Source organism: Excalfactoria chinensis, chromosome 6 (genome assembly GCF_039878825.1).
Source record: "Excalfactoria chinensis isolate bCotChi1 chromosome 6, bCotChi1.hap2, whole genome shotgun sequence".
Lineage (NCBI taxonomy): Eukaryota > Metazoa > Chordata > Aves > Galliformes > Phasianidae > Excalfactoria > Excalfactoria chinensis.
Window position 1 is genome coordinate 5,685,177 of NC_092830.1, and position 25,954 is coordinate 5,711,130.

The window sequence follows — 25,954 nt, forward strand, 5'->3', positions numbered from 1 at the left end:
AGCCTGAACCAGCACACTAGAGATACTTCATGCACTCGTGAGCAAAAAGCCTCAAAGAGCCCCTTTTGTCCCATGTACAATACTTACATGCACGTGTTGTTAATAGCATCATCCGGACAATGTCCTGAGCAGTAGCACTTAAGAAATGGTAAGGTGTCTTCTGGAGCGAGTGTTACCCCATTTGCTTGTTTCTTTTGGTCAGGATTTGTCTTCATTCCTGTGCCATGAAGCATACTGTCTAGATTTTGTCCTGGACATTTAAACAATAAAAATGAAAGAATATGTATTTCTGCAACTCTGAGAACTGCTAAAGAATTCCAAAGAAAAATTTACTATAACAAAAACCTTTTTTATTATCAAATAAATACAAGATATTAGAACTACCCTGAGAACGACAGAACTTTGAGTCAAACATTCTACTCTAGAAATATCCAGCTCGTATTTTGTTCTTTAGTACCAAATCTCCCAGCCATAATCGATATAAACAGGATATTTATCCTTTTGGAGGTGGGGCAGCAAAGTAGTGATGCAAGGCTGGTAAGAATTTTCTGAAGAAAGCCTTTCTCATTCCTGTGCTCAGAAAGCCAGGAGGCTGGCTGCTGGGTAACCACAACAGCGTAATTTTATGCATGACCAAACGTACTTAATATGCAATTTTGTAATTCTCTGAACTGAAGTCATTTTTTATGGATTCACAGTCTCATAGAAGAGCACTAATAACTCCAGAATCTCTTGGGTTTTTTTGATCTCTGCATGCATTAGTACTTCAAAACAGAGCTAAGGTGAATCTTGTTTGCAAATTAAATTTCCATAAATGACATGAACGTTCTCACAAATAAGCTTTCAGAGAAGAAAAATAGGGCTAAATAATGTTCCCAAGTAGCCATCAGTTTCTTGGCATTAGTAGACCTGAGCGTCATTTATTCTACCTCATCTTATTAAAGTGCTTTTCTGAATGTAGGAATTCATAAGAAAAATACCATCTGTCTTCTGAGGGAAGAACATTCAGAAAAAAAATAATCTGGAGCATTAAGTGCCTCATTTGGAACATCCTTTGTGACCACTATGGGAGATGGATCTTCTGTTTCCTGCAGCTCTATTACGTGTAATGTAACCAAGATAAAAATGTTTTCTATGTGCTACCCAACAGTATTCTTGGTATTTTAAGTCCTCAAAGTGTGAGCCAAAGCCATGAGGACTGTGAGCAGATCCACCTGCACTGACCAAATATACATCCAATCTCTGTCAGATGCTTACTGTGCAATAGAAAAGAGAAGCCAGTTTGGACTGATGGAAGCTTTTACAACAATCGGTTATAATTCAGCAACTGCTGAAGAGGTACCTCAGCACCTCTCAAAAACACCAGTCACAACGAAAGCTTCCAATTTATCTAGGAATAGAACAGATTTTGGAGGAATTATATCTTGCCCCATCCCTGGAAGTGTACAAGGCCAGGTTGGATGGGGCTCTGGGCAACCTGATCTAGTATATGTGGAAGTTTGCTGGCCCTGCAAGGCAGGGGGGTTGGAGCTTCATGATCCTTGAGGTCCCCTCCAACCCGGGCCATTCTGTGATTAATTTTCCTTCTTATTTTGTTTGACTCCCAAGATATATTTCCTTAATTTAGGAACTAAACAGTTAATGTTGCAAAAACCTTCATATCTTCAGGGAAATTCCACATGTTTGAAGTCTGAATTCTTTACGACCTACATCTCACAGACATTCATCCATCTTCCTCCTCTGAACATTAAATGCATTGTTTCAATTTGTTAGAAGATATCAAGCCCCCTAAAGTGGGGCTACTCCCAGCTCTTACGAGAACAAACAGAATATGAAACAGCAATTTGTAATAGGTTCAGGCTAACATAATCCATATAATTCCCCAGAACTTTTTGACAGAAATACCTATAAATTACTGAAGGACAGTTTTCATTTTCCCTGCCAGTGCAAAGGTGCCACCTAAATTTTAAGCCCTATTTGGCATTTTTCAAGCAGTATCATTTTTCCTAAACTAACACTGCAGGAAGACTAGAGTATATCAGTCTTTTATAGGTAAAAACTAAAATGAAAGACATTTTTCCTCTTAATTCTTTCAGGTGATTTATATAGCAATATTCGTGAAAAAAGCAAAACATCACTCCCATATACAAGAAAGGGAGGAAGGAGGACTCGGGGAACTACAGGTCAGTGAGCCTCACTTCTGTGCCTAGGAAGATCATGGAACAGATCCTCCTGAAAGACATGCTAAGGCACACAAGGGGTGTCTTGATGATTCAGGACAGCCAGCACAGCTTCACCAAGAGAAGGCCCTTCCTGACTAATCCAGTGGCTTTCTATAATAGAAAGATTGCAACGGTGGACAAACAGAAGGCAATTGATGTCATCTACCTGGATTTCTACATGGCCTTTGACATGGTCACCCAACAACATCCTTATCTCTAAACTGGAGGGAAATGGATTTGAAGGGTGGACTATTCAGTAGATAAGGAACTGGTTGGAAGGCTGCAGCCAGAGCCAAATGTCAGCGCTGGTGAGCTCAAACATTCTCACACAACCACAGAGAAGCTAATGAAACTTCAAGTCAACAGCTTACCATTTCCTCCATACCATCGCCACATTGCTTCATATGTAATGCGTTTATTTCAACCAAAATTATGCCTGTAATTTCATATTCAGCTACATCCTCTCTACCTCCACAAATCAAGCTGTAATGCAAGAACTAGTAGCTACAGAACACAGACAATCATAGAATGGTTTGGGTTGGAAGGGACATTTAAGATCACTAGCTCCAACTCCCCTGCTATAGGCAGGGACACCACCCTCTAGATTGTGTTGCTCAAACTCCCATCCAGCCTGGCTTTAAATGCTTCCAGGGAAGGGGCATTCACAACCTCACCAGGCAACCTGTTCCAGTGTCTCACCACCCTCACTGTAAAGAACTTCTTCATAATTTCTAGTTTAAATCTACCCTCTTCTACTTTAAAACCATTTCCCTTCATCCTGTTGCTACCTCTCCTTGTAAAAAGTCCTTTCCATCTTCCCTGCAGGCCCCTTTCAGGTACTGGAAGGCCACTATAAGGTCTCCTTGGAGCCTTCTCTGCTCCAGGCTGAAGAGCCCCAGCTCTCTCAGCATGTCCTTGTACAGGAGGTGCTCCAGCCCTCTGATCATCTTCACGGCCCCCCTCTGTACCTGCTCCAACAACCTCATATCCTTACTGAGTTGGGGGCCTCCAGAACTGGATACAGTACTCCACGTGGGGTCTCATGAGAACAGAGTAAAGGGCCAAAATCACCTCCCTTAACCAGCTGGTCACACTTCTCTTGAGGCAGTCCAGGATGACACTCAGCTTGGTGTTATCTGCAGACCTGCTGAGGGTGCACTTGGTCCCACTGTCCACGTTGCCTACGCAGATGTTAAATAGCACTGCTCCCAACACCAACCCCTGAGGAACATCACTTGTCACTGATCTCCACTTGGACACGGAGCCATTGACCACAAGTCTAAGTGCAGCCATCCAGCCAATTCCTTATGCAGAGAGCAGTCCATCCATCAAATCCATTTTTCTGCATTTTGATGACCAGAACGTCATGCAGACCAATGTCCAGTGCTTTGCACAAATCCAGGCAGTCCACTCAAGTCACTCAGCAGTCTTCTGATGAACTCATAATGGTATCACTTCCCTCTGGTTTGTATGGACGTTATACATGACAACACTTTCAGTCCAAAATAAGTTATCATTAAAGGGGATTTATCTTAACAGAAATACAGTACTCCAAATACTTCTTACATTAGATAGGTCTTCCTTACAAAAAAAGGAGATACTTTGAAATTTGTATGCAGCAATTTTAGATGACTTTTTCTTGCTGCAGGATACAAACACCACAAATCATTCACTACAGCAGGGCCTGTCACCATTCCAGAGATGAGAAGTTTCCAAGATGTACTGTATACAAACCTTGCTCTAACTGGTACAGATTGAACAAAATAGCAGTACTTTGCATTAAAAACACAGTCACAGAAAATTAACGTATCATAAATACATCTACGAGCTCTGCATTCTGACATTTTTAACCTTCAAGTCTCTATAGTGCTGCCTTTTTAAAATTATTAATAAATATATCAAGCCTGTGATCTCTGAAGGCCAGGCACGTTATAGGCAGCTCCACCTAGCAGAACTGTCCCTTAAATAAAAAAACAAACAAGGACAACAAAACAAATAACAACAACAACAAAATCTCAGCATGTTCCCAGTCTGCTTGTTTAAAACCTTTCACTACCACCCTCTAGCTGCCCCACGAGGTACAGCACAGAGTTTAATGCAGCGACACCCAATCTCTAGTCCTACTTCCTTCCCAGAACAGTCACTTCTGCAGAGTACTCTCTTTTCCAGTATATTAAATAAAAGAGATATTTTTTTAATCTAATATTGTGTTCTGCAGTGTGTCTGAGGAACATACATAAACGTGATGAATCATGTATCTAGTATCTTACATCATAATGTCAGCTTATATCAAAGGTTAAAATTTAGAACATGTCTAAGTATACCTGAAGCTATTTAAACAGTCCACTGCATACTTCCATCAGTTCTGCTCATCAGGGTATTGTATAAAATAAGGAATGCCACTCTGAAGCAAAAGTGGTTCTATGAACTTAAAACCTGCACTAGCAGTAAGGCAAATAGCTCATTTACTAGGGTTCTTAATTGCAGTTGAAGGTGACGAATTCTCGCCTTAGATGAGCAAAAGCAGGTGGTTGTCCATGTAAAGTAATTGCAGAGTAAATTACATCTATGATGATACTGTAAAGACCTTCCACAATGAGAAAAGAAACACAGAAATGATTTGTGCCTTTATTTTTTGTTTTTTAATGAAGCCTATTAAATTTAGTCATCTGCTACTCACATCCATTTTGGATCATTTTGCAATCAGGGCAGTGCTCCACAAGCTAAAAAGAAGATGCAGTCTACATTCTTAAGATAATACTTGGTAACTATCAGCTTATTTTTTCCACATTGCCCTAAACCAGACTTCTCCAAGAATCCAACAAGTTCTTTGTGGGGGCCTTTTTTCTTTTTTCCTTTTCTTTTTTTCTTCTTCTTTTTTTTAATCCCCCCGCCCCCACCCCCTTCAATACATTTCATGTGTTTGAAGACAAGCCTGCAGGCAATTCGCATCAAAGCAGCAACATTTCGGCTAGCTCAATTTTCCCAAGGCTTTCAGAACTTGCTCCATATCGATATGAAACTAAAGGGAGATTCTTAGGAGTGATTCCTTCTTCAGAAGCAGATTTTTTTAGAATACAGAGTATTACAACTTAATATTATTATAGTACACATTAGAAGGTATTCATTCAAGCGTTATCGGAAAGAACGTAGTTGAATTTTAAGTCAATTTGCAATCTCTGTATTTATATCATTTCTATTTGTAGCTAGGGAGATATGAAAGAGAACAAATCTGTTCGTCCAGTTACTATTGTTTTAAAGTAAAATGCTGACAGAACAAGCTCTATGACATATTACTATATCTAAGAATAATCCAGAGTGGAATAGACCTTTCAGAGGTCCCTGGTCAAAGCTGGTCCAACTTGGAAGTTAGACATGGTTGCCTGAAGTCATTCCAATCAAGGTTTGAACAGCTCTAAGGACAGGTAAGGCACAACTTCTTTGGCAGCCTGTTCTATGCTTGACTGCATTCAGCATAGATTTATTTATTTTTTCTGATTTCTCTCTAAAGTTTCCTTTACTGAGCTTTCTAGCAGGAACAAACCTAATTATCTTGGAGTTATTTGTAAATACACATGAATCTGTACTCTAAACTTCAACTACACGCAATCTAGGCTATTTCTGCCTAAACAGATTCAATAAATTCTTGTTAATTAAAAAATTGCACATTAACAACAGGATGAGGGACTGGTATTAAAGATTTTGCTCTCCCAGGCTAAGGATCATGATGTGAGAATGCTGGATTCAAGATAGTTTATTGCCTTTGACCTCTAAGTATTCGCTTTCTAAGTATTCTCTACAATTGCGAAGCTTCAAATCAAGCCCCTCGCTCCTCCTCAGCCCCAAAGCGTGTGCATGCACAGGAACTTTAGCCTTAAATACTTCTGACAAAGTTTTGCACATATCCAGAGGGAGGATTTGTGTTCCATAAAACTTTAGCTGTGAACAAGCAAGTGGAACAGTACTGCAGTATGCTGACAGATAATTCACTCTCAACAGAAGCATTCATCATTATTTTAAGACATGGTGTAGCTGACCAGCTCCTCCCCAGTCAATTCGAAGAAGCCACTTTTGTGTCACAGCCTTGCCCAGCTGCCCCTCGCCGCACCAAAGCTGCAATCGGCACAGGCAGCATTATACACATCCACTGCTCATTTGAAAATATCATTTATATTTATTGCTTGGAAAAGCCTGGCAATCTCTAAAAGCACTTCTCCCCATGCAGGTTAGCAGCTAGGGCAGTTGGCAGATAAAAATTAAGATTACTACACTGATAGCACTGTAACTAACAAGAATGGGATTTTCATCCATCCATCAGAACAGCGTACAGCCAGTCTATTTTTTTCCCTCCTAACTAGTTGTAGTCTCGATAGTTACTATAATATTAAAATTTATAATCATAAAAGTCACAAGCTTCAGATCTGAATAAAGTCTCAACAAGAGGACAGGCACATCGGTTGGTTCCCAGTGATGTTCTTTGTAATTTAACCTAATTCAAGAGGGCAATAGAAGTCCTAGTGATAACCGTATCTCCAGAAGTTTTTGATAATTCATGATCAGATAGACAACAGACTCACAAATACTTCACTAACCAAAAACAAGGCTATCAGGAACACTATGCAGCCTCACCTCATCCAACTGAGTGAGCACAAATGGTGAGCACATCAGGCCAACATACCAACCTGCTTGCAAAAGAATGGTCCTTGATATTTGCACAGAGCTCACAGAAAAACACATAGCAAAACAACAACAAACAATGGAATGCACACATTCCTCAGTTACAGATGAAAAAGCTTTTTTCAGCTTGCATATAATTACCTTGAACATGGAGAACGAGAAGCAGGTAGGCTCCAAGCAATCGCTCACAAACTCTCAGTCGAGTCATCGTTCGCTTTTAATCCTTCCTCTGCAAGGCAAGTGGCCCTTCTGCGTGACAACCGTTAAGCTCAGTCTGTTTGATGAAGCCTAATACAAGACTGCTAGGATGATTTTGTAACTTTCCCAACTTCGTTTCCTGAAAGATACAGTAACACAGCATTCAGTCACTACTTGCATTTCTGAAACAAGGAAAAAATTTTCAAGATCCTCCATCACATTGAACATAACTAGGCCTCTGCAAAACAAAATTAAAATGACGGATGTTTATTAAGATCAGCAACTAAAAATATTAGTGATAGGGTTTTCTAAAACATAAGTTTTTGCTAAGAACCAGACCCACGGCACTTTTAATGGCCGTATCAAAATGTTTAGGTTCGTTAACTCACCAGCTGCCATCCTACATTCTTGGTTCCCATACAGGTACCATTTAACAGATCAACATGTAAGAGTAAATCGAGTAACAAGTGAATTTTTCAGACTGCAGTGGTCAAATACTACTTCATTTTTTAAAGTGTAGTAGTTGTGACCACATTCTGCTTAATGAACTTTATACAGCGATTAAAAAAGGAAGCGTAATTAGGCCTGAAAAGACTCGAGAGTGGCTCGAACACCAAAACAGTGCAGAGAAACAAAGGCGATTTTGTAGGAGAAAGAAGAGAACCCCAAATCCGCCTTTGTGCGGCCTCTTGTTTCGGCGGGCCTGACCCCCTGACCCCTGTCAGCCCGGCGCTGCTCATGAATGCAGACCCTCGCATTTGTGCTGCAATTACTGCTGGTGGCCGCTTCCACCAGAAATAACTCAATCTGTCTGCCGTAAGACCCAGGAACTTTTCATTTTAATTAGTGCTTCAGAGGCATTCACCATGGAGGGAAATTAGCGGCAGAACCGGGAGGTGTCTGTCACTTCAATTGAGGCGGGAAGGGGCACGCAGCCTCCGACCCGTGCCCTACTTTTCACACATCTCTGACTTCTCTCTAATGAAGCAACAAAGCGCTGCGGTGCAGGCAGCAGCAAGGCCTTGAGCTGCAGGGCTCAGAGCAGCCGCAGTGCGGGGCGGGATGTTTGGGAAGGCAGGCGGCATCGCCCTCGTGCTGCATTAATAGCAGCATGCCTTGCTAACGGACCCAGAGCAATGAGCTTCAACAGCCACCGCCTCTCAAGGCGCAACAGAACATACTGCTCTCAGCTTACAACCAACATGCATCTCCTCCCTTTAGTATTTCAATTTTCACCACGTATAAGAATGTACATCAAAGTACATGTAACAAAATGACATATAGAACTTATCTTTCTTCCTAATTCCCAATGACTATATCCATTGTAACTCAAGAATGCTTATCACCATTTAAAACAATATCTCAAAAATGCTAACTAAAACACTGCAGGACTGCAGCTTCCTTCCGTTCCCCTAAAATATATGCACTGTGTCTTCATGTAGCCGCTACAATTACCTTGCTGCTGCTGCCAGCCTCAGTCCAACTCAGTTGGTTCAAGGCACAGGCAGATAGGCACTACAAATCTTGCTGTACCCACAATGACAACATTTCAGGGCTTGGTAGGGAAGCTTAAGCCACACTGATGAAATATCAGAGATTTAGAATGAAATGCCACAACAGAAACTCAGTGAGTACGTCCTATTCTGATGCCCAGACTATGAAAGCAACAAACAAGCATCAAAAGCCCAGCATAGGCAGGTTGAGGCAGTCTTCTCAATCATCACAGTAAAACCTAACAGAGCTTTTCTGCCACACTACCAGAGGAGATTTTAGACATTTCTCACTCATCCTTTGAGCTGATCCTATTTTTCATTTCAGTTTCTGAGCTAAATAGTTCTTCAGAAGCCTTTATTGTTCTCAGAAAAGGAAACTGACAGACACAATTTCATTCTCAACATTTCCTTGCACTCCGATAACTCTGATACAACTGCCACATAGTTCAACAGATCAAAAATGTTTTAAAACAGACTAGTTATTCTAGTAGTAAATACCACACCCCAAAGTGTGAGAACTTCTTCCTCTGTCAATATCTTTCATTACAGCAAGACAAAAAAAAAACCAACCCAACAACAAAACCACATTTGACCAAACTGAAGGGGCCATGGTTACATCTCTGCTGAGTTGCCTCTGGACTGCCATCAGAAGGAAGGCTGCAGCCACACTGAGCAGACAAAGGCATGCAATAGCTGGAACATCTCCAGAAACTGCCTGATATTAACAGTCTAGAAGGACACAACTAAGCGAGCATTTCAGACGAGTTAAAGCACCAATTAACCACTAGAGTGTTTGTCAACTCAGTCACACTGAAGAAATTCAAAACCACAAGCCAACCAGTTGATTTCAAAGTCTTCAATCTCTTTTTTTTGGGGGGTCTATTATGGCTATGAAGAAGCATTCCATTGCAATCTTTTTACAAGTGATTTATTCATAAATCAATGTCCAATTAGTCTACAGAGTAGTTTATTATCCTTCCTAAAAACATAAGATACTGCTTTTGTTATTATAACTGTGGCTTTTTTTATTGGAACTCAGCTGTGAATCCATGAACCAGGATGGTCATCAAGCCTTACACCTTGTAAGGCTCAAAAAATCCAAGGTTAAAGGACACAAAATATGTTATGTGGTCCAAAATGATTTTTGAAATAGAAAAGCTACAGATAATTGTGCTTTAAATGCAGTTCTGTAATATTTTTAACAGCACGATCCCTATACCATGTGAGCTGCACCATCCCTAACTTTCAATAAAGAATGACAGTATGCAATGTAGCAACAAAGACAGTACTGTAAAAAGAGAATATATGAAATGTCAAACTTAACAAGAATTAGAAGTTCACTTCAAGACACAAGATAGGCTTCAAAACATTTGCAGTAGTATCAAAAGTACCAGGTAAGCATATTTGGCAAAGCAAAATTGGAGAACATTCATTGTAGTCCCTGCTTATAATGGGGGCAAAATGCAATTTAGGTAATTATAAACATGCTACCTCAATCATTTTAACAGCTTCAAATGCAACTTTGAGGTAGAACAGAATGCCAGAGAAAAACCTGACTGTCAGTCTGAGACTGATGCAACTTTTCTACTACAAATATTAAGAGCTTTAAAACACCTGATATGATGATACATAGATCATCATTAATTTGGTTGAAAGAACAACAGTAAAGAATTCAATGCAGGGTAGACAATAAATAGTTCAGAGAATGGAAATTGCTAATGTTCAAAGTCCACTGAAGGATCTCAGTTGTTAAATAAAATTGAATCAACTTGATTTATCATTTTTCAGTGAAGAACTAAGCCCAGTAAGTCAACTGTTGATGATCTTTTCTGGGAAACATGAACTGTCAATTCAGTTGAGCGTTGCTTTTATGTAAAAATGATTTGGATCATGTGAAGAACTTGAGTATGAAGAACCAGGATGAAATACAGCGGCATGACAGTGGCAAAGTTTCATGTTAGGAATAATTTCTTCTCTAAGTAGGCGACGAGTTGATGCATAAAGATACTGTACTGAAGTCCTTGGACATAATTAACCAAACACATGGTGTCAGAAGCATCAATGTGATGTTGCTGGGAGAAAGAGACAAACACAACTCGAGGACCCCCCCTTGAAAATTTTCCAGAGGAAACAGCACTGTAAGAGAGACAAGGCAGATAAATTCAGCATAAGCAGAGGACTGGCAATACTATCTGGAGAACAGGAAAGAGCTACAAATGGAACCAAAAAAAACCAAAGAAACATTAATCAAGTGAAAGTTGACAAGGAAACGAATAATCTTTGAAGGCATAACATGTGAATAAGGAAGGAAAGATGCATAAGTGTTCAATCTGCAAACTACTGTCCCTACAAGTAGGTATGACCTAGCCATTAAAACGCATTTAGAGAGGAAATTAGACTATTTTTAACCCTGTTTAGGTTTTGGGGCTGATCTAACTAAATCTAATCCAAAATCTTAATTTAATTCACCATCTGATACAGCTGCAGATGACAGAGAAGGTCCAGACTCCAAAACAAAGACAGTGCTTCCAACTCCATATTCCTATTTATAATACAAAAAGAGCTGAGGGTAACTTTTGGTCAAAGTCACATTTAGTCCATTTTAGTCAATTTCTTAACACCAACAATTTAAATGCAAGTTTGATGTTGCGTGTTTTTCTTTCTCTGACGGCTTTTAAAAGCACGTTTCTATGTAGTTAATGGAAGACATGCCTGTAACAACTATAAAAAAGTGTCATACTGAAACAGATAAACTAGCTCTACTTAAGCACTGTCAAATGTGCCCACATGAAAAACAAAGGTAAAAGCAGGTAAAACCACTGCTGAAATCTTTGAAGTCAGGACTCAATGAGAAGACTGCCGGCTACTGCAAGCCAGCTGGCTGCATGACATCAACAACTACTCCAAACCACTTGTTCATTCACCTATCTGAGCAGGGCTACAAAAATAATTCAATTAAACTGAAGATTATATTAGTGTTATTTAAAAAAAGGCTACTGATGGCACACATGTAAAATCCAAGACTGTGTGTATATGTGTATATGATTTCTACATTCTTTTCCCATCCACTGTCTGCTATGAAATTTGAAGTTTTAATTGAAATGTATCATACGCTTCTCAAAAGCTGGAAATGAATAATATAACCTAGATCAGAGGATATTTATACATGTATTTATAATGAACTTGGGGCCGCAGTGGGTTTGTTCACTCAGAAAACATAAACCTAACAGCAGTTTTCTGCAGAAGAGTTAATGTGAAGAAGGGACTTGTTTTAGAGCAGCTGGATGAAAGTCACTGCAATGCACTCTGGACACTAACAGAAATCTTAGGACAGGAAGATTTCACATTGTTTGCAACTATCAAGCGTGTTTATTATTGCAGACTTCAGAAACCAAAGTCCCAAATCATGAAGTATCTGTCTGCTTCACAAACAAAGTTGTTAACCGTGAAGAAATTAAAGCATAGCAGCTTTTTACCATGCCCAGCACAATTAGGTAATTGGGGACGCTACTCATTGGACTCCTGAATGTCCATCTTACTGTTACTCTGGAATTCCAATTAACTAACTGCTACAAAGTTTCTGCCATTAAATTAATAGTAATGAAATTCAGCAAACGTATTTTCCCAGTGCCATCAGGTACTCAGATCTATCCCCGCGTGTTACAAGCATGATGCATTCTCTTATTGGAGCATATTCAAACAAGACTTCACAACACAACTTTTACTCATCTTGACCCATTTTCCCCCTTTCAGCCGTGCAGTTTTTGCTATTAGCTGGCTAAGGCATTCTGCCCTTCACGCACCCAGGCTCCATCCTGCCCCAGCCAACATCACCTTCTGCCACTCTCCCAGACGCTACTTATTTGGAAAGGTTTCTGAAACTAACATCCGCTCCAGCACACCAAGATCCCTAACGAATGCTCTAACAAACACACAGAGGTAATGTTCCGTTTCTAAGCACAGTGTCCGCTATCAGTGCGGGAGCGGAGCACCGCCACACACGGACGGCTCGGCGTTAGCTGCCCGCCCGCACCCCCAGCCTCGCCCAGCGCAGGCCCCCCCGTCCCGCACCACGGGCGTGCGCAGCCGAGCAGGGCCGTGCCGAGTCGAGCTCCGCCCGCGGGGCGGTGCCGCCGCTTCCAGCTCGGGAAGAGAGGAGTTGCAGCTACTCGGCTGATGCGGTTGTGCCGTTTTCCTCCCGCAATACCGAAAAGCAGACCAGCGGCACTCTCCGCTCGGCCCTCCCCTCTCGCCCCTCTCAGCCCGACCGAGGCAGCGAGGACCGCAGGGCCGTGGCCGGCTGCCAGCAGCGCAGCGCCGAGCCCCCCCCGGCCCCGCTCGGCGAGGTGCCGCGCAGACTTTCTGGCTCCACGGCCATTGTTCGCATGGCTGCCCCGCTCCTCGGCCCCCGGGCATTAGCATGACAATGCCGCCTTCCCCTCGGGCGGCCGGCTCCCCCCGGCAGATCTCTACCCCCGGAGAACAACTCGGGCTGGGGTTGCTTTTTTCCTCTCCAGATTTTCAATCGCCTTTTCCTATTCAAGGCTTCCAGTAACTAAGCACGAAATTAAGCGCTCGGCAAGCGCTGCTGACAAGGCTCAGAAATAGCGATAACGCAGATTAGTAATTATCGAGGTCACAAGAGCCAACGTGGTAACACTGACCGCAGGGCCTTCGCTCTTTATGCTGCGGCATGGAATCCACTGCCGTGATGTCACTTATTACAAGAAGTTCACACTTACCCGACAGGGCACAGAGCACATAATAACTAGGAGGAAGTAACAGAAGGGAGACCATCAAGTCACAGAATCACGGAATCATAGAATGACCTGGGTTGAAAAGGACCACAATGATCGTCCAGTTCCAACCCCCTGCTGTGTGCAGGGTCACCAACCAGCAGCCCAGGCTGCCCAGAGCCACATCCAGCCTGGCCCTGAATGCCTGCAGGGATGGGGCATCCACAGCCTCCTTGGGCAACCTGTTCCAGTGCGTCACCACCCTCTGCAAGAAAAACTTCCTCCTAATATCCAACCTAAACCTCCCCTGTCTCGGTTTAGAACCACTCCCCCTTGTCCTATTGCTGCCCACCCGCACAAACAGCTGTTCCCCCCTCCTAAATCTTCAAAGCATATTTACTACAGAAACAAGATTTTAGGTATGCACTTCCCAAGTGGCATGTCATGTTTGTTACCTCCGTTAATTAAGGTGCCCTTCCAGCTCAGAAGTGCTGAAACACACTGTTCCACCCTCTCACCATTCTCTCCAACTGCACGAATTGCCTTCTGTCTGCCATGAGCCTCACCACCCACCGTAGGAACTCACATTGGGTTATTTTCACAAGGTTACAGGCTCCAGATGCAAAACATGAGGAGGTGACCGCCTCCACAGTAAGGGCACAAGAGGTGAGCAAGCATTGTAAGCAACAAGTCTTGCATGGCCTAAAGCAGAGTCCCTGGCAGTTCAAATTAATATGCCGGCCTCTGAACAGCCGTTCTGATGAGCTGGCACAAGCTTGATACTGCCACAGAGGCACTGACCTCCAGCAAATGAGCGAGGTGGCTGGGGTAGCAACATCACAAGCCCTCTCACCAGCAGCTGCCCTGGATTGCAAGGAGGGAGAGACCTGGTGCATGGGAGGAGGTTAACGAAGTTCCAGCACAAATAAAGGGTAGAAAGGAATAAACCAGCTGACTGCAAGTATTACAACATTAATTATCTTACGTGGAGCTTGGAAGGAATTCAGTTATTTTCAACAGAAGAAAGAGAAATGCTCATGTATAAAGCACACAATGCTCACACACTGTTACTTCACCAAAAACCAGAGGTATTAAATTTGACGTCTATATTAACAAAGTCTCTATTCACAGTATAAATTATCCCAAATTATTATTATGCTACATGCAGCTGAGCCTCTTGGACCATGTTAGTATACTGACTGGGTATTTTGCAAGGCTTGCTGAGACTAAAGTAGGAGCTGAACCTTGATTTGCATTAAACTAAGCGCACTGTAGATTCGCATGGTTAAATAACTACAGAACAATATGGCATGCACGTACACTGCTTCTCTCAAGTCTGAACAATGTACTTTCATCAAATATAGCTTCAAAGACATTTCTAAGTCCAAACGGTAATATTTCAATTAGTAGACAATGACAGAGTTCAAAGGTAATGTTTATACTCCAACAGTTATAGTCCCCTATTTCCTTGCGCTGAAGCGATACTGTTAAATACACAAGAAGCAGGACTAGAAAGCAGATTAAAATACTTTAACTCAGAGTTGTGTAGTTCTATTACTAGCATTTCCCCACTAGTTACAGCCCCTTCTGACTGACAACTACTTATACTAGGAAAAAAGTTTATCAACAACCATAGCACAGTAGCTTTGAGGACGGTCTAATCAACATGTAAACTGGTACTCTTCATTCTTTTTCCTGATTATATTAAAACACTTCTCTAGCTTAAATGTTTTCTTCTTCTCTTCCTTTTCAAGTCACTTTTTCTCTTCATACAGTAAGAAAGTAACACTACATACCTAAGTAATTAATTTTACTTCTCCTCTCAACCTTCCTTGTTTCCCTGCTTTTGCTCTTTTGACTCTTGTGGTGTGTGATAACATCTTTTCCCGCATTATCTTGTCTAAGCCATTACTGCATCTAGAAATCCTTCCACATCTGCAGTATCAAATCCTTATATCTTGCACGATTTTTTATCCTCCACTGATCAACTCCTACTCCGCACACAAACTGACTGTCAAGGATGAAGACTCTCCTCCCCATCTTTACACATACCTCAATGGTCCAGGGCAGTTTCACCAAACAAGTAAGCCATAAGCATCCTGGTGACTTTTTACTACCATCTTATACAGCAGTACAACAACTAGACACCTCTGTCTTGTAAGACTGAAGGCTGGGCTTCACCTGAGGCCCATCACCTCCTCCTTGGCTCTAGCTATAGCCTAAGGATGCACTTTCAGATCTGCTGACAATATCAATACATAACAACACCCGGTTAATAACACTCATCAAGTGAAAAAGCAGACAGTAACATCTGCAGTCTGTTATGAGACAGCCACAGTGCCTTAGAAACAAATACCACTCAGGGCCAATCTCCCAGTATAGAGCATTGTTTGTACAATTTGACACAAAATACCATCTTACACAATGGCTGTATTCCAAGTGTACCAATTTTCCATTTTTGCCAATTGCTGTGAACAGGAGAGAAAAAAACCATCAATCTCAGACATAACATGTTGAACTTCCCAGAATGCACAGCTGTAGGATATGGAGGAACCATTGTCAAGGTGAAGACGAATGAAAATCTACAAATGGGAAAGAAGAAAAAGCCTCAATACTGTAGAAGGGAAAAGAGTATTAATCACTGTGATGATGATGATGATGGAATGATGTTTGTTGACAAACAACTATTTTCAACACAAAACAAAAAGCATGCAAAAAAGCCAGTAAACAACCCTCAGTCATTTGTTTTGTTGTTGATGAATCCAGATACACTTGTCAACTATATTCAAGGCAAAATGTTTTATTTTTGTTTTGTGAACTTAAGATCCCTTTAGAGAAAAAAGAAAACAAACCAAAAACGGAAGAAAGGAGCAAGATAAAGTACTGGCTCCACATAATAAGGGAAAACACAGAGAAAATGCTCACTTTAAATTTATCACGTGACTTAACTGCAACGTCGATCTTCAGTTTGCTCATCCACATGCCTACTCTTTCAATACACATATTAAACACTACTGCAGATGTGTCCACAGAGACAAAAACTCCCAGGGCTATGTCCACCAAGTCCTGCAATGTAAAGCAGTGCTCCAGCAAGTGCATTCACCAAGTCATTCAATGCAGGGCCATCTAACCATTCTTAATATAAATGTTTAAATTTAAACTAGTTGAAAAATAACCAAAATGGACAGTCAAGAATGTTTCTAACTTCACAACACTGACTGTAAAATACATTCCCATCAACACAAACATCTTCAGATCATTCTCTGAATGCATTCCCTCTATACTTCTCTTATCTTCTTGTAATTTACTCTCTAGCCTACCGTATTAAATTCCCATCTTGAGATACATAAATAAGACATAAAATTTAACCTCTTAGAATAATAGAATTGTTTGATTGAAAGGGACCAAGCGGTGCCAGTGGCTCACCACTCATACTGCCTCCTCTTACTACACAGGAACTTGCCCAGATTTCTTGCCCAGAGTTGTTACTCACCACACTTTCAACAGGAAATTCTGAGCTTAACAAGTTCAACATAAAAATAAGAATAAAGGGACTGTGGACCAGCTTCACTTGATCTTCCTGAACCTGACAGGTTCTTGGTCTAGCAATCAGGAAGCCTCACATGTTAAGCAGTCTGAGAGCAAGATGGTCACACTACTGGGACAACTAGAGCTAAACTAGGACAAATGGATCTTTAAAAAAAAAAGGAAATGCTGTCAAGAGGACACTGACCACAGGTTAGACGCACACTGCTTTCCAAAGGGCCAGCAAAATGTGTGACAGCATGCATCAGAAGAGAACAGCTCTAGAGTGGAATCACTGGCACTTCCTGTTTTGATCTGCAGATAAAAAGAGAGGACATGGATTTCTGGTTACTCCACTCCTGGAAAATGCTGTGAGCATACTGACCTGCATTTCCCATTTGTGGTTTGAGTCTGAAGTGGCTGAGCCTGTTTGCTATAGAATTAACTCCTAGCCAATAGTTTGCTGCCAAGAAAACTCAGAGACAGCTACCCCAACCTTTTAGAATAATTGCTTCCTTATTCAACAGAGGAGATCTTGATGATTAATAAGAAAACCATTGGAAGAAAAACATCTCATCGCTTGAAGATTTTGTTCTGAAACACTTGACATGTGATCCTGGCTACGAAATGAAGAAGTTCCATCACATGAGATGAGATGGCCCCGCCACCACCAGACTGGGAGAAGAAAAAGGTGACTCTACAGGCAATAGTAATAGAAAAGTAGGAAGGTATTCCAAAAATATCAACTGAAGTTAAGCACCACTAGATCAGAGGTCTTTAATCTTCTAGTTATTGCCTTGCTAAAGGCAAGATGAATTAAGGGACTATTTTAAAGTTTAATGGAAAATACATACTGAAGTAATCCAGATTGTTTTCAACACCCTGAAGAAAAACTAATCACACAAACAAAATCTATATATTAAATAAAGAGCCAACATGACACAGGAGACTAGTTGCAGAAGGTAATTAAGAACGTACGGCCATATTGATTAAGTGCAGTATACTTTGCCGCATTTCTCCGGTTACATCATGCAAATGCTGAAGACTTGCACAGATTCACAGTTAGAATCGAGAAGAAGGTATTTACCTTAATAGGTAAAATGTAAGAGAATCTTGCAGCACCCCAAAAATAAGGAACAGCTACCAGAGACACAAGGAAACGCCATATTAAAAAAGACATTGTGTATTAAAAAGAGACCAAAATAAATGAGGATTATTCCTCATCTTGAGAGGTCAAAAGGTGTCAGAGGTATATGACATGCTCCACTCAACCTTATCAAGGAGAAGATGATAGGCAAAAAATCACAAATTGCCTTGGTATACCGCTTAGGAACTAACAAAGGAAGTTTTAAATGTTAACATCACCTTTTATACAGCATAAATTTAAAATTAAAGCATTGACTTTCACTGGGTTTTGTGGGTGTCAAAATGCCCCCGCCAAAAACTCAACTGAAATCACTTCCTGCTGTGAAATGCAACACTGCTGGCTGACCTTACTCAGGGAGTTAAGTGGTAAGTGGGCTGACCAACACCTGGGATGATATTCTCCATCTAAAGCCAGTATTTATATTCTTTCCCTCTTCTGGCCTTGGTCACCTTAATCTCTTGTCTTTTGTCTGTCACCCAGCTATTAAAATGAAATTACAAAAGGTACGGAAAGAGAAGGTAGAACACACAGAAACAGAAATGACTGGCAAAAAAAAATCTGGGTTTATTTGGTTCAAACACGCTTCCTCTTTTATTAGCTTGTGTGCTGACTCGCAAGTCTGTAATCTTGAGTAAAAATTAGACAGGCTGGGTAAAGATAGTGAAATCTTGTGGTGGAACAGCAGTACTGTTTTACTTTTTGTTATCTGCTCACCTACAGGAAAAGCATAAATGAACTTCCCCTCTCCATCTACTGCTAATCATCCAACTATTGAAAAAGCTCACAAAGGGCAGGAGGGTGAGGAGAAGTACCTTGTGGAGGTTTATGGCTTTGTGGTATTATTTCTTTTCCTCCACCATTCTATTTTAAAAAGTGTTTCTCATCTGGAGTTTTCAGTCCAAGTGCATCTGCTTAAACTCTGCCACACAACAGCTTTTGCCCAGCCTTATCAGAGAAGAAAAATAAACAACCACAGGCAAAAATAGTCCCTTTGTTTTTCCCATTGTGCAATAGAAGGGAATCTGCCCATTTTCCAGTTTATTTCAGATAAAGACAGTATCTTAAAGACACTTAAGAGGAAAATACAGGTGGTATTTCAAAGACATTAATAGTTACTGACATTTTTTACTTCAGTCATCCTATATATGCAGTCTCCAAAAAAGTACCTTTTCCTCAAATCTCTTACATGAAAGGAGTGAGATCTTTCATGACTTTGTTCCCTTCCCCTCTGATTCAGCTACTGCATCAGCTCTACATGCTTTCGGAATGGGATCATTGAGAACAGTGGGCAACAGGATGAAAGAACTGTTCTATTACGACACATTCCCCACCCTTTAAGATTCTCTATTCCTGTTAAACCGATAATTACCCAAACAAATATTATCCTTTCAAGTTCACACATTTATCATTCTTCTCAGTGATTGCTGTGGTTTTGATGTCCATAGCAGACTGTCGTGTTTAATGAAGCTCTTCAATGCTACAGATCGCCCCTAACACATACAGTCTCCTATTAGCATGAAAAAAGTTCTCCACAATCTCTGTTGTGATAATTTCCTTGTAATTAGATGGCTGAGAATAGAAACTGTTATTTCTAGTAGACAAAAGCAACAGCTTTTAAGATGGTGACACATTTTGAGAGAACTCCGTAACAATTAAAACAAACAAACAAACAACCATAGAATCATAGAATCCTTAGAGTCAGAAGGGACCTCTGAAGGCCATCAACTCCCCTGCAATGCATAGGGACACCACAGCAACATCAGGTTGCCCAGGGCCTGACCCAGCCTCACCTTGAAAGTCCCCAGGGATGGGGCATCAACCATAACACTGGGCAACCTGTTCCAGTGCCTCACCACTCTCACTGTAAAAGATTTTTTCCTTGTATCTGACCTGTTATTTATTGTTCAATTGTCTGTGTTGTTGGATGAGAAATGATCTGCTCCTCTCCACAGGGAAAAAATAGGAATAAATTTGTTTTTAGTTTTGTGTCAGTGGAAAGCCTGTTATTTTTAGCACTGCCCTTTAACTTTTTAGTAGTGCATAACTGTGCTAGACCTTATGTTATACTCTGGCTGCAAGAAACACAGTAGAATTGGCCTCTGAATTACCCTTCCACCAATATGTGGAATATGTGATTAAACACAAGAAGAATAAAAGCTTGCCTATCTTCTTGTATTGTCAAGCATAGAAACCTGAGTAAAATAGGATTATAAAAGGATTATAAATCAAGATGTGCTCCATGTAGACCAGATCAGCATCTTCCTCACCTGAAGCACTGTACATTTGACTACATATTTTGCACTTTCCAGCATGAGTTCAAGCTTCACAGCTTCATCAATTTGTTAACAGTGTGCAGAAAGTTATTGTTTCCAAATAAAAAGTCAGCAGAAGAAAGAAATACGGGTCAGTCAAATTCAATGTTGATCTTTTCCTTGGAGTATTTCCTCTAGAACCATAAGCTTCTCTGAGTAGGATGTATCAGGCAAACACAAAACACCTTCCAACCCTTCCTGGCTGATCTTTGAAAGTGAAAGAGACATAGAGCTGCTGTACCTGAAGTTTCTGTTTTCTCAAAAAGTGATTTAAGGTGAATTTGTAATAGGAGCCACAAGCTACAGGGCTAACATAACCCAAGAAGCAAACCTCCTTTGAAAAAGAACAGATAATGACTGAGAGTGCAAGTCTCTGAAGCTGTTCCATCTCTTATGAGACACAGCTTGTACCCAAATGGGAAAAAGTGAGAGGAAGGGCCAACAGCCACTTATCATGAACGCTCTATGGGAGTGTTGCCTCAGCAACGACAGTGAGAAGATAGAAGGACCATTACCAACTATTTGTAAATAGAACCAATGTTGCAGAAGAGAATTCTGAAACGTGTCAGAATCCAACATAACAGGATGACTGCAATTTGTGTCTTAATTAAACGAAAAGAAGCTTCAGTCACCACAAAACAGCAAACTTGGAACAATACACCAAAACCCCATGCACAATTTTTGTCATCAATCACAGGAATGGCTTCAAAATATTAAGGCAGTGGAATCCAGTATGAAAAAACCATTATTAATAGCAGTTACAATGGAAAAAAAAAACAGTGTAAGAAAACTCTGTAGCTATGAAACACTATGCCAGAGGACAAGATGACCAACAGGTATCTGTCACTTAGAGGCAAAACTAGTCATTTACTTCCACTAAAAGATTAATTTTAACTGTGACCTGGCAAGTTGCAGCAAACAGAATTTGTGTAGTAGTAACTTTTATCCCATCTCTCTCAATAAAAGAGATCTCAGTATTTAATACTCATTTGTCTTCTTCTCTTAACCGAAACGCAGAACACAAAGAAAACCAAACAGCAGTTTCAGCATGGTGTTAAAAACACTGTCATCAGCAGAAAAAGAAAGAAGCTTTAAACTTTTTTTAAAGGAAAGATAAGGTGGCTGCTTTTATCATATTCATATTTACTCTGAAAACACTCAAAATATTTTTTAAAATACATTTACCTTCAGAATCAGGAAACTGAATGAAACTATATTGTACTTCAAGCTTCCTCCAGACTGTTTTCATCTGTACTTCCACTTCATTAGTTCAAAGGTGGTATTATGGAAACGCATATTTCTATTAATCTGTAAAATAAAAGAATTTGACTTAGGAGTTATCCAAAGAAATTGTACTGACAGTTTATAATACATGATGCAAACTGCATATTGAAGATACTGATATCACAGGGAGGAGGGATGCCGAAGGTCCCTCTAGATAGGCACATTTCATAGGAAACCTCTCTTATCTCTGCCAATTGCCATCCGATAACTCTTGGATTCACCTGTCCTACAACAATCAGGTTTACAAACCACTCAGCTGCTCCAATGCTATTTGTACAACAGACAGATTAGGGGATAGACATATTGTTGGTGACATGAACGGAAAAAAAGGAAACCATACTCATATCAATCTTGATTAAAACACTCAAGAATCTTCAGGACTGCAGCTTCACAACTAAAAACACACTATTAACACCCCACTGGTTCCATCACACAAGAAATTCCAGTCTTCTGAGAAATAACCAGTAGGTTTATTGAAGTCACACATGTGCGTGAATGCTCCTGGGAAGAAAAAGCAAGCCAGAAGTTTGGAAATAAAATACCAAGTTTGATTTTTTTGTTCACATTTGCAGATTAGTCTACATCCAAATGTCAAAGGAAAGCAAGGGGCAGGATCTCATGCAGCATTCTAACAGTAGAGAGCAAGCCTGCCTTGTGTCAACGCCTTTGGTTTTCAAACATAACATGAATTTTGGGCTTATCAGCTTTTCTACTTAGACTCCAACTTGAGCTGTGGCACATATTGCCAGCTCTTCCCATTTTATCACATCACAATTTGTGAACGTTTCTTCTCTATCCGAAGCTTTTAGAAATATCACACAAGAATTTTATCACTAAGAACTTCCAGTTAACCTTGACAGTAAAACAGAAGCTCAAACATCAGCAACCCAGATGTATGGTTAAAAATATACGACCAATCTTACAATCTAGCCATTAATTCCTTGTTTTTGAATGCAAAGCTCAACAGCAGTAGGAACAGGGATGGATGAAGCATGCACCCACATGATTCCTAGCAGAGGAAAAGTTCACGTCCACTTCCTGTTTCCTTTCTAAGCTCCATAAGAACATTTATCATCACAAGGTCAAAATACTTCTGTCTCCATGTCCATTTATAAGCATTGCTCCTAACACACTGAGGTTTAATAGTCTTGATAATAAATAATAAATCTGCGCAAAATGGCAATCTGAAACCATCCCGAGTATCGGATAGCAGCAGTTCTTCAAGACAACTGTCTCCACTGAGCAGACAGGCTGACACTTGACAGCTATTTCTTCCATGGCAGCAATGAAAAAACATTCTTGCCATGCAAAGGTGCGCTGTGGAGTTTGGCTTGGCTTATTTAAAAACAAGCACATAAAGAACCTGCAAAATTTATCCATCTCTCTCCCTCTCTTTAATCAAGGTATTCAAGCTCACCTCCTTTTGGCCTCCTAAAGATAGGACTGTAACCAGAAATAAGACCTCTGAGAACATAGAGCAGATTTATTTTGAGAAAATGTAGACTGGAGAACCAAGTTCAGGAGTGAACTGCATCCACTTCAGCTTCTGGCAGGTAAGCCATGGATTCACAGGAGGAACAGCTCCAAGTCCAATCCTCACAGCCTCTACAGAGTACTTGTTAGGTTCTGTGCTCTTGACAGATCCTCTTACATCAACCTCACCACTGAGTAACGTGGGTACAGCCTCTATCACAACTTACTAAATTTCTGTGTCAACATCACATTCATCGCCTCCTAACAGAGTAGATTTACAAAATATTTAATGCCATTCTCAGTGGCATTTTGCAGAAAAAATGTCATCAATGAGAAATCAAGCTGTTTACTATGTTATTCAAAACAGATCTTCACTAGATTACAACTTTATCTACTGCAGTGACTATAAGAAGTACTAACAGCTTCAGAAGCACACAGGCTCACAGCTTCTCACTAGTTACGTATGAATCCAGACTGATCTGGAAATGTTTATTACAGTATTCAATTTGAATTCTTTGTATACTATTAACTCACAATCTCACCAGTCAATCTGAGAAAAGAAGATATCAGAATTACATTAATACACTAATTATAACATACTAGCTAACCAGAGAAGGAAGAGAGACTAATTCTGTTCGCTCCCAGTTCCTTGGGACCTTTGCTAATAACAGCCCTGGCTCTGTACAATGGCTGCTTTGCAGCAACTATAAACATCACTGTGTTATCAGCATTGTTGTTCTAGAACCAAAACACAGCATCACATTAGACACTCTAAACAATTCCATCCCAGCTGAAACTCATACACTACCTTGTCAGCTTTCAGCTCTGACATTCGATTTTTGTTTTAAATCTCAGATGACACATTCCTCCCCAAAGCATCTTCTTGTCATTGGGGAAAAGTGAGAATTACACTTTATTTCAAGTAGAATTAGAAAAGGAACATTCAATATAGGTTAGAAATGTTAGAGTAGAATAAACAATCATTAAGTAGATGAAGGGCTCTGCTATGTAGCTAACAAATCTATAGCTGAATGACCACTATAGATTTTAGCCCAGAAACAAAGAGGAAGGGCCAGTAAATGATAAGCCTGCAACTGCCAGAAGACAGGATGCTAAGGGAGGCTCTAAATTATAACAACATCCGACTTACCGTAGAACTTGGGAAAAGAAGGATAAAGATGGCAAATACTTGCACTGGAACTTTTGTTACTAAACTCAACCTCTCAAAGTCAAAAGTGCATTTTACATGCAAATTTATGTTTATTTAAGGGACATTAAGTTCAGAAAAATCTTAAGTATTAACAGTTATTCAACTGCAGTTATGCACATGATCACAGAAGGACTCATTGGAACAGATTACAGGTTAAACACCCCTCAATTAATTCCAGCTTCCAGTTAGATCTTCCCCACTTTTAACTAATCCAGCCTCCATCACTGCTTCACTTCTGCTGGGTTAACCATTCAGCTGGTCGTATCCCTGTCCCCATTTATGGAATTTTTAAGTTCCTATAAAATCAGAGTGTGAGTTTGGGCAAAAATCAGACTTAAAAAAACAACCCAGGAAGGGGGCACTAAGGTTTATCATATGAGACTTGGGAGTGTGAGCAAAGGGCAGAATGAGAAAAGCAGGTGGTGCAGCAACACCTCCATAAGCAGTGCTGGAACGCATGTGGCCAGCTGACAGTTCTCTTAAACAACAGACAGGAAAGGTCTCAGAAGCAGAATGATCCATTTTAGGGTAAACTACAGGCAAAAAGGTTTTTATTAGAAATCCATGTACACAGAAAACACACTGCAGGTCCAGACTGTGAGAGTACCCTGGAAGATGCTTCAATCTCATGACTGTCACCAGAAAATGTAGCCAGAGCTACTGTAAGCTGATTGAAACACAGTGATTCTACTGCTATGACAAGTCTACTGTAGCTGTAAAATTTGAGAAGAATTTTGAAAAGCTGCCATACCAAATTTTCAAGTACTATTTCCAAGTTCACATTCAAGGATATTAGTTAAGGAAATCCTTTTCAACAAATGTACGCATGAGAAAAGCCACACTAAGCTGGGAAAGCAAAAATAACACGGCCTGCAGCACACCTGAGGCTTGGTGGTGTTGTCTGTGTTATAATAAAGGTATATACGAGCATCTTAGTAAACAAATAGCACTCCAAAGCATACGGGACCAATACACAAAATTAAGTTGGGCTGAACCAATTTAGTACTCCGCAGCCTGAACATCAGGTAGCAAGATGTTAAACAGCCTGAAAAATGGTTCGAGCACCTTTATCCTATCCCAGAGGCAAGACAGTTTTGGGTCAGTCTCCCACTTCAATAAGAATACACCCCACTGAAAACTAAATCTAAAATTTAATTTTAATAAGCTCCTGAGCAAGGCTGGACTGTGCAGCATGAGACAGACAGAAAGAAAGATGGAGTTTTATGCAGTGACAAATGTACTCGTACATACATCACATGGCACTGTACCCTTCAGAATTCCTTCTTGCACAATGAGTTTTTATTTGGGGTGATTATGACAACTCAGACATAAAACTCCTGTGGTACTGACTAAGGCCTGTATCAGAAGTCTGCCTTGGTAAAAAGATCAGAAAATTCCACTAGGCTCTTGCTTTGTCCTGGCAGTTGTCATTTCCTACAGCAGAAAGGTTTTAAGTCTTTGCTTTTTTAAGGGGAAGATCATCACTATTTCATTCTGGCATACCCTACACCATCTGGAGTCATCCAGAGGACTTAATGGGGCTAATCATCTATAGCTGCTTTGCAAGCAGGCTCCATGCTCAAAGTGGAGTATATCTTTCAGTTATCTCAAATACTCCTCACACATAGGCCCAATGAGCCAAGCAAATGAAAAATCAGCTGATTTTCCAGACTCTGG

At 40.5% G+C, this 25,954-nt stretch overlaps 1 protein-coding gene across 2 annotated transcripts in view; it reads right to left on the reverse strand.

Moving 5' to 3' along the window:
* BMPR1A (bone morphogenetic protein receptor type 1A) overlaps positions 1-25,954 on the reverse strand; it is a 70,683-nt gene that overhangs the window by 14,400 nt on the left and 30,329 nt on the right. For both annotated transcript variants that reach the window (XM_072339433.1, XM_072339434.1), the window contains 3 exons: positions 21,496-21,618; positions 7,041-7,236; positions 88-250 (listed from right to left, as the gene is read on the reverse strand). In XM_072339433.1, coding sequence (XP_072195534.1) covers positions 88-250; positions 7,041-7,107 — 230 coding nt within the window. In that variant the 5' untranslated portion in view covers positions 7,108-7,236; positions 21,496-21,618. The remainder of the gene's footprint in view (positions 1-87; positions 251-7,040; positions 7,237-21,495; positions 21,619-25,954) is intronic.